Below are 13,957 nucleotides of genomic sequence, written 5' to 3'. Positions count from 1 at the left end.
ACGCCCAGACCAAAAAAATCTAATAAAAAATGTTTTCTTCTTCCACGTATTTTTTATTGTTTATACATTCTATTGGGAATGTGTTACTACAGACGAATTCCAAATACATAAAATTTTCAAGAGACTATTTTATTTAATATTCCCTTTTTTATAAAATCAGAGGAAATTGAATTGAATAAGAAAAATGATTTTCTTGTTGGAAAATTGCCTGACAATTTTCCTAATGCCGCTCTATATACTTAGTGCTGGTCTTAAGCAACTGCTATGATTTCCTTTATTTATATGTTGTAAATGAATTCTTTCTTTCTTTTTTTGTCATAAAAATAATGATGATCTAAAAAATATTGATATTTACGCAATATCAAGAACAAATAAAAATAAGTGGCGCTACAACCTTTTTAGGACTCGAATTTCTGTGATTGTTTCATGATCATTTGTCAATCTTATAGGCAAGTAGACGATAATGGAAATAAAGTTCATTAGTGCACAGCCGGGAATCGAACGACTAACAGGTATGAGAGTCGCATGCTGAAGCCACTTAGCCAACTCTTTAAAAAATCGTGTACTGTGTTTAAAAAAAATATTTTTGTGAAAATAAAACCGTATTCTCGGAAAATCTATAATTTCACGGTATTAAAATCGTCAAAGCCTCTGGCAGGATTATCTTGTATTTTGAAAGGCTTTAGAAGCATATTAAACTACGTTGTCGCTAACTATCCTTAATCTGAATTTTAAATATTTTTTTTTAATATAATTGAATTACAGCTTTTACAGCGACAATGCCTAAAATATGAGATAAAATTCGCAATTACTGAACAACAGAGCTAACAAAATCTTATTTTAAATTATAGACAAAATCATACATTTTTTACTGTGTAAGTTTTACTAGTATGTGTAATATATTATAAGCTTGTATATAAACCTCAGACCATTTTGGTTTGGAATCGTTGGATTATATACGCCATCTCAAGCTTGGAAAAACCACGCTTTGGTTAGAAGTATGTTAGAGTGTAACTCGTCTGTCTGGGCTCCGCATCAGGCAAAATATTGCCTAATGTTACAGCGTATACAGAATAAATTTACACGAAACCTTTATAGCAGACTGCATCTATCTTTACTATCACTTATTGTTTCCCAACAATATTTATCTTAGGGATGGTGGAGCACAATAAATTGTAAACCAGACGGGACTTACAGTTGGCCTACTATGTAACCCAACCCAAGTGTGCTCCAAGACCTCGGTTTCTTTGTACCTATTGGATATGTACGACGGCGAAGGCCAAGTTTGTTTGCGATAGGGCTAGAACAGATCCCCGTTACTAAATGCTGTCTCCGACACCATCGACATATTTATATGTTCACAAAGTGAATTCACAGTAGCGATATTGTGTATGTTATGTGTTTAATATAATACGTTATTATAATTCAATTATTTTTTTCTCGACATTATCATATCGGCATAGTCTCTAATGTATGTATTTCTGTAATAAATAAATAAATATATGGATGTGGCTCTTACTGATACAGCCCCACAGCTGGCAGGCATAAATCCATACAGGAATCAGTACTTGTTTGTACTGTTGTGTATTTTGTATTGATAACGTGAAATGGCAACCAAGTAGTCTGTTTATTTTACTGTACTCTAATATTTTGAATTGACGAAAGCTGAATTTTAGAACGGCAATATGTCTTTATCAACATACACTGGCTGGTTTTTTGGTGATTCATTTGTAAAGTTAGAACTGATAAAGTCTTATCTGCCATTTTTTAGTCCACAAGCCAACAGTAAGACTAGTTGTAGATTTACTACTGCTTCTTATAAAAAAATAAAAATCGTATTCTCGTATAAATATAAAAAAGAAACCTTCGAATACAAGTACTAAAGACTATTCTTTCTAACTCATTGAATTTTACGCTTCGTTCAGATTCCTTTCATTTAAGTTATATTTAGATACACCTTTATATAAAGGACCGCGACCTTTTCTACTCAATACTTTAAATATTAACACCTGTGACTTCCACTCGTAGGTTAATTCGTATATCTGAAACTATATTAAAATATATAAAACCTATATACCTCGTAATTATGTATGATGGGATATAAATATAAATAATTTTATATATTATTATCTTAAGATAATTTATTAAAGTGAAACTTCTTTATCGACTTTGGAATTTGTTTTCCGTTACGCGCTGTTTGTTGTAAAATATGTTTTTCTTGTTGATTCGTGTCACTACCACGGTTGATTCGAAGAGATTTGAAGCCATTAATCGCAAAAAGATATAATAACGATATCAATGACAGTAATTATTATATTACAATTAATGAAATTCTGTAGTAATCTTAGTAATAAGGTAAAATGAAATAATTGTATAATTTGTATTCTTGTCTATGATAATAAAAGCCTTTTGTTAAACTTTATCTAATTTAACTTTATTTAAGCAACTTCTGTAAAGTTGCATAATAGATCATTTTTCGAAAAATAAGTTCATAAAGTTTCACTTCCTACGTGTGTACACTACACACACACACATTTTTTTGAAGCATTAGGTCTGGTCATTTGAGAATGTAATACATAAGCTAAAACAAATGAAAACAAAATCTATTCAGTTTTCAACCACAAACGTAATCTTTAATTGGCGTCTATGCACGAGCACTCCACGGCCCAAGAGTCTTTCATGCAACGGGAACAAAAGTCCCGTCATAAAACGTAAAAACCAATAGTCGTAACAGCTGATGACGTTGTTATTAAGTACCTAATACAAAAAATTCAGCCGGGACCTTTGTTTTTGGTCAATATCATATATTCATATGGTCAAATATTATATTATAATATATAATTTGGTATGTTGATAGAAACGATGTCGTCGTAAACAGTTTTGACTGTATGTGTAATACGCAAGAATAGGCGGTAGGGTCTACTTACCTTAGCCTGGCCGGAAAGCGAAAAAAAAAATTCTATAAAATTAATATAAAATTTCGCGCCAACAGAGAAAGTTCCCATCTTGACAGTTGGCAATCGCGACAATATATTTCATATTTGCAATGAAAGGATTATAAATGAAAATAATAAACATACTAAATCAACACTTTATTTTGAACAATTTTAAACATTCACAATCTCGCACGCATTTACATTTCTGACAACTAAATCTGTTATATATGACATCAAAATACATATTTCTCAGTAAGTACAATTGATTCGTACTACATAAACAGCAATATTAAATAGTAATAAATCTATAATAATACTATGAAAAGGAACTATTTGTTGATATCAAACTCAAAAATTACTGGAACTCTGTCATTCACAATTGTAATTCTAAATTATCCCTGAGTAACCTATTAGATTTTTTTTCGTTCAAAATATTAAATGTATTTGTAAAAACGATTTTAAAATGTCTCATTTGAAGTTGGTTAAAAAACACATACATATTCACAGTATTATGTGTGTTTGGAATTTTGTTCTTATAACCATTTATACAATATAAAATTAAAGACGCAATATGGCAATGGATGTAATTTTACGATGTCATTAGATATACGTTTTCTGTATATTTGAATAAATATCTTAAATTGGATTTTCGTTTAAATCAAAGACTTGTGTACATAACATTTTAATTTGTATCATTAATTTTACATATTATCACATAGTACGAATCATATATTGCATTATATTTAGTATTATAATTAGCTCAAATTCCTTTGCCTCTGGCCAAACGGCATTTTAGGCATACCACGAGGTTTGTCGTATTTCTTCACAGATAATATAATCTCGCTTGTCACCAACTTGTCTAAAGTCTGCAAAAGATTTTTGTTTTATTAAAAAAACAAATATGTTGTAGCATATTTTTGTATCTGTTTTGTTACCATATTTATCTATATTTTTTTTAAATATAATTACTATATGTCGCGATCGTAGAATTGGCCAACACTACGAAAAAGAACCATTACATAGAATGACAAATTTATGATATGTATATGGTCATGCTGGTGAATTTATACAAAAAAAGTTATAACCTTTTAGATTTTTGAAAGTTTATTTTATTTCGTACCGCTAAATAATACAATCAAACAATATTTACAATTTTCTAAACTACAAAGTAATCATTAAAATTATTTAAAAGAAAAAAATACAAAAAGTTTGGTCCCTGTGGCAGTGTACCTTTAACACTGGCAGCGTTTTCTAGTAATAAGTTAAATTCTTAAATTCCGTCACATTCAAATTTGGAACGTTTAGCGTGACATTTTTTTCTTCAAAAATACTCTTGACATAATTTTGTATTCAAATTTAGAATCCCGAAATAATTGCTAATTTCTAAAGATTATATGGCCTGGTTACGAGACATTTCAATAATTGTTGTCTGTAGTCGACAAGAAAGATCCAAATCAGATATTTGCCGCTATAATGACAGGCATAGTACTTGTACATACCTGATCATCTATAAGGTCGCGATCCCGCAAAGCCTTTTCGATATTTACAAACGAGTTTTCAAGATCTTTGTCATTCTTTTGTTTTACCGCTTCCTGCGCTGCTGTTATCTATAAAAATAATTAATGTTACAATCTTATACATTATAATAATTGCACAATAAATATTATTATGTAACCTAACATTAGTTAAGTAAACAAAATGTAAACAATAATCCCACACTTGAAGCCAAAATGAGCCCTTTAGTTTTTAACACGCTTATAAATTGTAATTTAACATTCTCGTTTCGTGTTACTTAGATTTACGAACTCTTCAACAGTCAAGTTAGTTTTTTGTTAATCCAGCGTTATCGTACTTATAAGCTCATGTTTTAAACAATTAAAGCCAGTTGTTAGCTTCAAACAAAGTGTTTTATTTGAACATATCCATACAACAACCGCCACCGAATCGGTCAATGATTTCTATTACGTTAAATTTATTTTTATATTATCCATAGATACTATATTATACTTTGATTTTCATATAAAATATTATAAATAAGCATAAATTGGACGTTCAATTGTCAATGTTTCGCCATATCGTAATTATTATTTGACATGAGATTGCTCAATTATATCCAAATATAATATATATTTCCAAAACACCAGTTTCTAAAAAAACTTTCTCAATTTTTTCCGGCTCGAAGGACCAAAATTTAAGTTTTAAGTATTCGCTTTGTATAATAATAATAGCGCTCCACAGTCTTGACTTAGGAACTGGTAAATTTAGAGGTTTTTAAATATGTTTAAAAATGTTCATAGTTATCAATATGAATAAATAAATTTTAATTCTAACTCTATTTAATTACTTGTAAATAGCTCAGTTTATGTACAATTTAACCAAACCGTGACAAAGATTAATAAATATATAAACTACATTATCAGCGATAAATAGAACATATTGCAGAAACGGGAAAATATCTTTGAATAGCTTTCTATTTTTTAAAGGGGGAAACTTAGTAATCGATTACATGAATTACGGGTCGAATTTTTAAATCAAATTAAACATGCATATACCCCATTAACACCTGAGAGCACATCTATTATATACCGTAAAACAAACTTACCGTCTCTGCAAAGAATGTGTGTTTGTCTACTCTACTCGGAGAGTCTACATCCAAAACACCTCTTAGAATTGGCAAGGCATCGTCAATCCTGCCCATTCGGCATAAAGCTATGACCTGGAAAAATATATTTCAATTTTTTTTTTGTCATTTTTTCACCATTAAAATACTTTAGTTCATCATTGGACGTCGAAGCAAAATACCTAATTCCACCCGTTTCACAACTAAGCGTTTTTTTAAGGCAGTTATCGCGCACCACCATTATGTTGGACCAGCTGCCCACTGTAGTAATTCAGAACCAATTTGACTTAGGATTCTTCGAGAAAACAGCGAACCAATTTTAAATGCAGGCAACGCACTCGCGGGAATTTGACATTGAGTATCCATGGGCGGCGGTACCACTTAATATCAGATGAGCCTCCTGCTCGTTTGCTCTATAAAAAAACACATTTCTACTACTACTTCATACTATCATAGGCTATATTTTATATCAAATAAATTGTCAAAATCGTGATTTTTCTATGATAATGTGAAGGAATTGGCTTAATGAAAGAAGCGAGACATCATTAGATATTAACAGATACGCGATGTCAAAAACATACTGTATTTTGATATTTAAGAGAACCGCTCATGCCCTCAAGACTTAAGCGTTTCGACCAAGCGGTAGACTCATATATGTCAAAATCAATTAATTGACATACGAGAGTTACTAAGCGCCACATCTCGACTAGGATGTGAGAGCCAAAAAGACTGATCTCCTACTTGCCTATAGAAAAAAATAATCACGTCAGACTTTCAAAGTACTCACTTTAATATTCCTAATTGTGACGTAATGCGGAGTTTGTAATGATATGCACTCTAGAGCTATGTGTGGTTCATTATTCCTTAAAGCCATGGCTGAAATACAATAAAAAAATCAGTCTAGCTATCTTTTTCTGTGAATAAGATTTTTTTTATCAATAACAGGTAATTACGCTATGATGAAAAGAGAGAAAAGTACTTTAGTAAAAAAAATTTTTTTAATCAATATATTTTTGTAAAAAAATTAATCTTATAAAAAGCGACAATACTACTATCGCTAGATAATAATACTATCATTAGATTTAATAGAGCCTTATATGTGGGCAGGAACCGGGCTTTTTTAGAAAAAAAAAGTTCTCTAGAATTAAAAGCATTATTTGAAAAATGCTATTAGACTATTAAATCGAATTTTATTTATTTTTATATATAATTGCAATATAATAACGCTTTCAGGATGTTGTTGGGGCTCTCGCGTGACTGTAGCGCATCAGGTATGTTTGCGGATGCACACGTGGATGACTATTTCTTTTCTTTTGACTTTCTTTTTGCAAACGGCCAGCCTCACTGATGCGTGGGGTTCGTACGAGTACTAACAATATCCTGATGGTTATAGCTAACAAACCCGAATGTGCTGTTTTGAGACACTGGGTCCATATACATGCTTATGTACCCGGTTCCTCGAATCGGTAACAATATTTGGATTTATAATGGTCTGAATTAAATTATTTTTATGTTTATATTTAAGTATAACATTGTATGATCTTAAAAGTTTTAACACCTCAGTTTGAATACCTATGAACAAAACTTTGGTGTATAGTTTAAGACACACTTTACATACCGCTCATGAATGTACAACTTCTACGGAGAGGGGAGGTCCCTAGAGCAGACATGTCCTTCCATAATTTCTTTGCATATTCATAGCTTTCTGGTGTATTCTGAAAAGATAATATATATTATAATAATAAAGTGATATTAAGAAAATATACTACAAAATGTTATTAAAAATACTTTTTTATTATTATTAATATATTGTATTACAAGTTATATTCTACATAATTTAGAATATCTTTCTAAAAAATCTGTATGAAAATAAAGTATTATGTGTAAAAAAAGTCTTATGGTAATGAATAAATATAGTAACAGAACAAATATTGATGAAATTAAATACCTTGCAGAAATCTTAATTTACTTAAAATTTAGACGCTTCAAGGGGAAATAATTGTTAGATTAGTTAGACTTAGAGTCTAAAGATTGTTAAACTTAAAATTCATTCTCTACTACAAAGTAGCATAGATTATTTTTATATTTATGTGTCAACATGTGAGCCTTGGCCAATTAATACATTTCTGTATCTATAACAAATATTTTAGTTTATATTTTTTTCTAATATCTGATTATTGGTGTTTTTGTCCAAATAAGTCTAAGGATTTGTGGTTAAAGTTAAATTATTGCAATATGCAGAGACAGTGTGTACTATTAGTAGGTATTAGAATACTATGGTATGTATCTTACCTGTTTATAACAAGCAGCGAGTATTAAAACAACTGGATACTTTGGATATTTTGTCATATTCAACTGGCGTTCCTGTACTTTCTCAAATATCTTGTACATTTCATCATACATCTCATGATTGTAGAGAAGATCCAATAATATCTGGTAACTGACTAATTGATCAAAGAAGCCAGCATTATCTGGGTTTTCAAAACACTGTAAAAGAAAAATGTTTACTGATAGTATTTCCAATAGTAAATAATAAAATTATCTATAATATAAGTAAACATTTCAAATTCTTACAAAACTAAAACAAATACAACATGCTGTCAGTATCAAACCTTACCTTGCCTAGGTTCTTCCCTATTTTATTTTTTTCCTTATAGGAAATATTTAAAAATTTGTATTAAGTATATTTTTGTTAATATGAATTCTGTCACTCAGTCATTTTTAACTTTTTATTTTATATAGATTATGTATTGCATTTTTCCACCTCAGTCCCCCTACAGTCAAAACCGACGACATTGTTTAGACTTTAGAACAGCATAACGATTATATTGACGAAAATCAAAGAGTAAATTAGGTACTTAATAACAATGTCATCGGCTGTTACAACTATTGATTTTTACAACCAAATATAATTAGTCCCTTAGCTGTTGTTATAATATCTTTTGACTGTATATATGAGAACCAAAACTTTTGAATAATATGCAAATTGAGTCATCAACTAAGATGCAAAGTAACAGATTTTACATACACCCTAACCTAATGAAATAAACTAACAGTACAGTAACTGATAATCCCCACTATAAAATTACTTTAAACTTTGACCTAACTTTAAATAATACCATTCCTCTGCCTATTTACCTTTAAAGCTTCAGTTGGAGCATCTAGAAAATAGAACATCCTCATCACAACAGGTCCAAACACAAACGATCCAAATCTAAACTCTGATTTTTGTGTATTAAATCTGAAAAAATAAATACAGTCAAAAAAATCTTTCGAAATTGGTCCAACCTATTGAGCCCTAACACTACATCCATGTATGTGTTACAAAACATTTTAAGTATATGATTTTAATCTGATATTCCATAAATTGTAGAATAATTGTGAACCAAATAAATAAATTATCAAGCAATGAGCAGTTGGTTATTTCCCTTAATAATTTCATTCTATTAATAATATTGGACATTACTGAACCAATTTTAAAAATTATTTTACAAAAATAAAATCACATAACTGTCAAACCTTAAAAATAAGACAAAACAGTTGAACAAAAATGCTAAAATGTTTTTACAAACGCCTTAACAGTGAGAGATGTATAATTAAGTTTTAAAAAAGTTGTAGAGCTTGATAATAGCTACAAAAAATTCCGCAACACCATGTTTAACTTTTATATTATATATTTTTTTTAAATTACGCAGTCTGTTTGCAATTAATTAAAAGACAAATGCCCAAATTTTTTTTTGCAGGTCTGGTATCATTAACTAACAGTTGTTAGTTAACAATATGCAGTACATTTTAAATAAGTGAACAATAAGCTGCAGCCAAGATAGTTATAATAGATATAGATAAGAACTCATCAAATTACAACTTACTTCTTGACCATATCAAGTACTAAATTTAAGTCTGTGGGCTCAGCCATGTGGACCATATTCTTAAGATCTTCTGTAAAAATCATATGTTTTGAATCATGTACAAAGTCATTCATTTTGGCTCTAAAAGTGTCAGTGAATTGGGCAAATTGTTCTTTTATCTTCTTCCTGGTCTGCAGATATCCATCAATTCCCAGAGCTGATGGTGAGTATAAGCATTGTACTGTAATAATAAACAAAATTTACTTAAAAAACCACCCAAAAAGTGAAATGATATAAATGGTAACTATAGCAACTGTTTTATTCAAGGTTTATTTCTTTATTCCTTCAATACTATTTCTGTGTTAAAACATAAGTATTTTGTTCTTAATGGTAAATATAAAAGGTTAAAGAACAAAATCAATAACCATACAGAATACTTGTTATTTAATTAAACACAACCATGCCTCACCTTTTGTTACGTGAAAATTTCGTAATGGCATTTTCATACCAAAACTATATTGAGCAGAAGCTCTTGAAATTGAATTCATGATGATATTCATTATGCCTATGCTTTTAGAAAAGTTTTTTCACTGTAGTATTTATACAAAACAACTAAAATACTTTTTTGTAAATTTATTCTAAATTAAACATAAGTAATTTTCCGGGTTATAGGTTAGATCATGTTAATTGTCAAGTTTTGGCATAAGTCTCAATTGAGCACACTGTTGTATGTGATACAACATTCTACAGACCCTGTTATTCAGTCTATCAGTGGAATGGTGGAAGATAGAAAAAAGTCGATATAAGTTTTACTGCATCATACGTCCAAGGTAAGAGACCCAACTATACTTGAAATAATCAGTAAGTTTCATAATGTTGTTCTTATTCTCAAAAAGTGAAATGCTTCAGTTTCAATAGTAAATAAAACCTTGAGAGACAAAATGTTTTTCACTATGCATTTAAATATAATAAAAATATGTTTTACAAAACTCTATCAGTCTAAAACTTCATTTATACAAGTATACATACATATTTTATTAGGTCTTTCTATTAAATATGTTATTACTAAGCGTGAAGTCACCATTTACACTTTAGATGTATATATGTTAATAAGAATAGTTTATTTATTTAATCAGGCAAGTCAAGTTCATAAGTCTACTATGTTAGTTGCAATCAATATGGTCCTACATATTGCATAGTTAAGTCTTTACTTTTTGGAGAATAGGATATTCTAGAAAGAAATGTTTAACTAATAGTATTTAAATGTAAACTAATAATACATTTCGCAAAATGCTGACATAAAATAGATTCATTTGATTTGAGAGTTTATAAAGTCTTATAATAATTTTACCTGTTTTTTATGATCCAATCTACTAAGTACTTTTTTTATTAATTTGATGGCCTGATTTTACTAAATACTTCATCAAACAATAAACACACGTAAATAAATATATGGCTGCAGTTTTAGTCTGTAGTTACTAGTCCATTGTCAAATTGAAATCAAAAAGTAATGGCTAACTTTTTGGCAATAAAACAAAACTAATGTACAGTAATTTTTGGGTTCAACGTTAGGTACCTATATTATTTGTTTATTAGTTTATTGACAAATTGTGTTATATGTACACTATTAATGTATGTTATGTACACGGTTGATTTCTATGAGTCTTCGGTAAACTTAAGTTAAACGGCATATTTATGAGGATACGCGATTTTAACAATTATGGCCTGATTAGTACAACTATTTATGAATGCAGATAGTAACACTATAAGATTTCAAACAAAATAGGTAAGTCTTGCATGTATATTAATTCTAAATGTAAAATAATATTTCATGAAGTTCAATATGTATAGACGATGCGGCCTGTTACAAATAAACTTGAATAAATAACCAAGAAAAAAGCAGAATGATTTTATGATGTAACACAGCTTTAATCTTTCTGAATGTGCCTGAACCTCGTCTGAACTGACAAACTGGGTTATCATTATACTTACGAAATCTTTAAATGTTTTTCTTATATTCCAGATTGTACTTCTGAGGCCATGTAGTGTAAATTTTCATTAATATGTTATCGGCTTCAACATTTATAAAAGCTTATGGTGAAATTGGTTTTATAAATATTGAGTAACTACAGAAGAGTTGTTCAAGAATAACTCATAACATTTTAGTAGCACACTTATTATGAGTTTAAAAGTAAGGAAATCAGGAAATTATTACTTTAAAACAGGTTTTGCATATTTCATAATATCTGTGCTATAAAAAATGTTCATTTCTTTGGGACAAAAAGGATGAGTAAAAGAATTACACTTTGTTTTGTGTAAAATATTATTTCCAAAGTTGATATATCTATATGAGGTTTCTGTCATCATTATGTTTGACTAATACATATTTTTCATTCCAATAGATAACAATGGATGGAAAAGTAAAATGAGTATGCAGCCAACCCTTAAAATGGCAACTTACATAACAGCAACATGAAAAGTCAATCACTTAGTAATGTTGACACATCAGATGTCGAGATTGGGTGGAAATGTAATCAGTGCTATAGTTAACATTACATTTTTTATATCAAAATGTCAGATCCATGATTGCAAATTTACATCACATTCTATATTTTATGTCATAATTCAAAAATTTAACATCATGAATCTGATTTACTATATGTAAAATGCTTGCCTGTCTTAATAAATCAATTTTTATACATAGAAAATGATTTTTTACTTTAACATAGATATATTTTACTTTTTTACCAGTCTAATATGTAAAATATTTAATCTTTACAGATTAGGTGACCATACAAAACAAAATTTCTTCATTAATTAATATGGCAGATCATCACAGAAAATACTCAAAACATAGGACAGATTCAAAGAGAGATAAAAGTGCAAAAAGGAGTAAAGATACTAAACACCATCTAAATGAGCCTAGAACACCACCATATTCATCTAAAAGTAATTCAATTGACGAACTGATAAAACAGAGAGAGACCTTAAAAGAAGAACTTAAAAAATTCTCAAAACATTCTAAATCAAGTTCTAAAAGCAAGCATGATGATCATGGCAAAAAGCGGTCTAGTTCTGACAATCTTCATAAATATAAAAATAGTAAAAGATCTAAAAGTGAAAAAAATTCTTCTTCCACTGTATATGTAGAATCTTCACCGGTCCATAATGTTGATTATACGCAGGTAGACTCTGAAGATGAAGAATCTATTATTGAGCAAAGAAGACAACAAAGAAAGAGGCTATTGGAACAACTTACGCATAGTAAAGATATTGCTGAACAAGAAAACAAAAGTAATCAAGAAAAGTGTATAACAAAAAAAGATTTGCAAGAAATAACAAACTCAAATGAAAATAAAACCCAAATCAAAAGTGAGACAACTGATATGTTTGCAGAGGAAGACTTCATTGCTAAACAAATAACTGATAAAGTAACTCAAGACAACAGCAAAAACAGTGTTCAACTAACAGACAATTGGGATGATGAAGAGGGTTATTATAACATTAAAATAGGAGATATTATTAACAACAATAGATACACCATCAAATCTTTACTGGGACAAGGTGTGTTTGCGAATGTCATTAGGGCTCAAGATACCAAAACTAACATTGAAGTTGCAATTAAAATTATGAGGAACAATGATTTAATGTACAAGACGGGCCTAAAAGAAATAGCAACATTAAAAGAAATGAATGCTGCAGACCCAACAAATAAATATCATTGTGTTAGGTTAGATTGCCACTTTATGCACAAAAAACACCTTTGTTTGGTCTTAGAATCTCTTCATATGGACTTAAGAGTGGTTCTAAAGAAATACGGCAGACATGGGCTGAACATAAAAGCCCTTAACAGTTATTCTGTGCAATTATTACTAGCCTTGAGACTTCTTAAGAAAGTTGGATATATTCATGCAGATATTAAGCCAGATAATATTTTAGTAAATGATAGAAAAAATGTTTTGAAGTTATGTGACTTTGGTTCAGCATTTAAAGTGGAAGAGAATGAGCCAACACCATACTTAGTCTCGAGATTTTACAGAGCCCCAGAAATTATTTTAGGCATAACTTATAATCATGGTGTGGATATATGGTCGACCGCTTGCACTATGTACGAAATGGCAACAGGAAAAATATTGTTTACAGGCAATTCTAACAATAAAATGTTGAAATGTTTCATGGACCTTAAAGGAAGAATTCCCACAAGACTTCTTAAAAAGGGTAAATTTAAAGACCAACACTTCAATTATAACAACAACTTCTTATATCACAGAAAAGATGAATTTTCCGGAAGAGAAAAATGTGAGGAAGTATCTAACATTACAATTGGAAGAGACCTTCTGAAAGAAATAAAGAAAGCTAGAAAAGAAATGTCACCCGGCGAAGAAAAAAAGATTGGACAACTTAAAGATCTTTTGGACAAAATGTTAATGTTGGATCCTGCTCAGCGGATATCTGTCAATGAGTGTTTAAAACATCCATTCATTCGAGAAGAATTGCATTACTAAATTGCTCAATCAAAAATAAACTATTTTTCCTACAACATCTTTCATTTA

At 29.7% G+C, this 13,957-nt stretch overlaps 2 protein-coding genes across 8 annotated transcripts; one reads left to right on the top strand and one right to left on the bottom strand.

The window, feature by feature from the left end:
- Positions 1-3,077: 3,077 nt before the first annotated feature.
- Positions 3,078-10,095, bottom strand: LOC123712981 (pentatricopeptide repeat-containing protein 2, mitochondrial-like). The gene is made up of 9 exons (XM_045666419.1): positions 9,874-10,095; positions 9,426-9,645; positions 8,695-8,797; positions 7,849-8,043; positions 7,175-7,271; positions 6,344-6,432; positions 5,539-5,652; positions 4,436-4,543; positions 3,078-3,802 (listed from the first exon to the last, which is right to left on the bottom strand). Exons 1-9 carry the CDS (start codon positions 9,962-9,964, stop codon positions 3,692-3,694), a joined length of 1,128 nt encoding a protein of 375 aa, XP_045522375.1. The 5' UTR covers positions 9,965-10,095; the 3' UTR covers positions 3,078-3,691.
- A 116-nt stretch (positions 10,096-10,211) lies between these two features.
- On the top strand, positions 10,212-13,941 carry LOC123712980 (serine/threonine-protein kinase PRP4 homolog). Of its 7 annotated transcripts, none has more exons than XM_045666411.1 (4): positions 10,913-11,190; positions 11,428-11,595; positions 11,807-11,934; positions 12,186-13,941. In XM_045666411.1, the coding sequence occupies exon 4, from the start codon at positions 12,227-12,229 to the stop codon at positions 13,907-13,909; it is 1,683 nt and encodes a 560-aa protein (XP_045522367.1). In that variant the 5' UTR covers positions 10,913-11,190; positions 11,428-11,595; positions 11,807-11,934; positions 12,186-12,226; the 3' UTR covers positions 13,910-13,941. The 7 variants fall into 7 exon arrangements, with proteins under 7 accessions (XP_045522374.1, XP_045522372.1, XP_045522371.1 ...); XM_045666413.1 differs by having other exon boundaries at positions 11,428-11,629; XM_045666415.1 differs by lacking the exon at positions 11,428-11,595 and having other exon boundaries at positions 10,900-10,976.
- The last annotated feature ends 16 nt before the right edge of the window (positions 13,942-13,957 follow it).

The sequence above is a fragment of the Pieris brassicae genome, chromosome 8 (assembly GCF_905147105.1).
Source record: "Pieris brassicae chromosome 8, ilPieBrab1.1, whole genome shotgun sequence".
Lineage (NCBI taxonomy): Eukaryota > Metazoa > Arthropoda > Insecta > Lepidoptera > Pieridae > Pieris > Pieris brassicae.
This window is presented reverse-complemented; position numbering and strand designations above follow the sequence as displayed.

What these genes read in the sequence shown, in the direction of transcription:
- LOC123712981 (XM_045666419.1), bottom strand. Translation starts at nt 9,964, where the DNA reads ATGAATATCATCATGAATTCAATTTCAAGAGCTTCTGCTCAATATAGT. An exon ending in GTACTTGATATGGTCAAGAA is followed by an intron (nt 8,798 to 9,425) that starts GTAAGTTGTAAT and finishes TTATTTTTTCAG; the next exon opens with ATTTAATACACAAAAATCAG. An exon ending in ACACATTCTTTGCAGAGACG is followed by an intron (nt 4,544 to 5,538) that starts GTAAGTTTGTTT and finishes TTATTTTTATAG; the next exon opens with ATAACAGCAGCGCAGGAAGC.
- LOC123712980 (XM_045666418.1), top strand. Translation starts at nt 12,227, where the DNA reads ATGGCAGATCATCACAGAAAATACTCAAAACATAGGACAGATTCAAAG.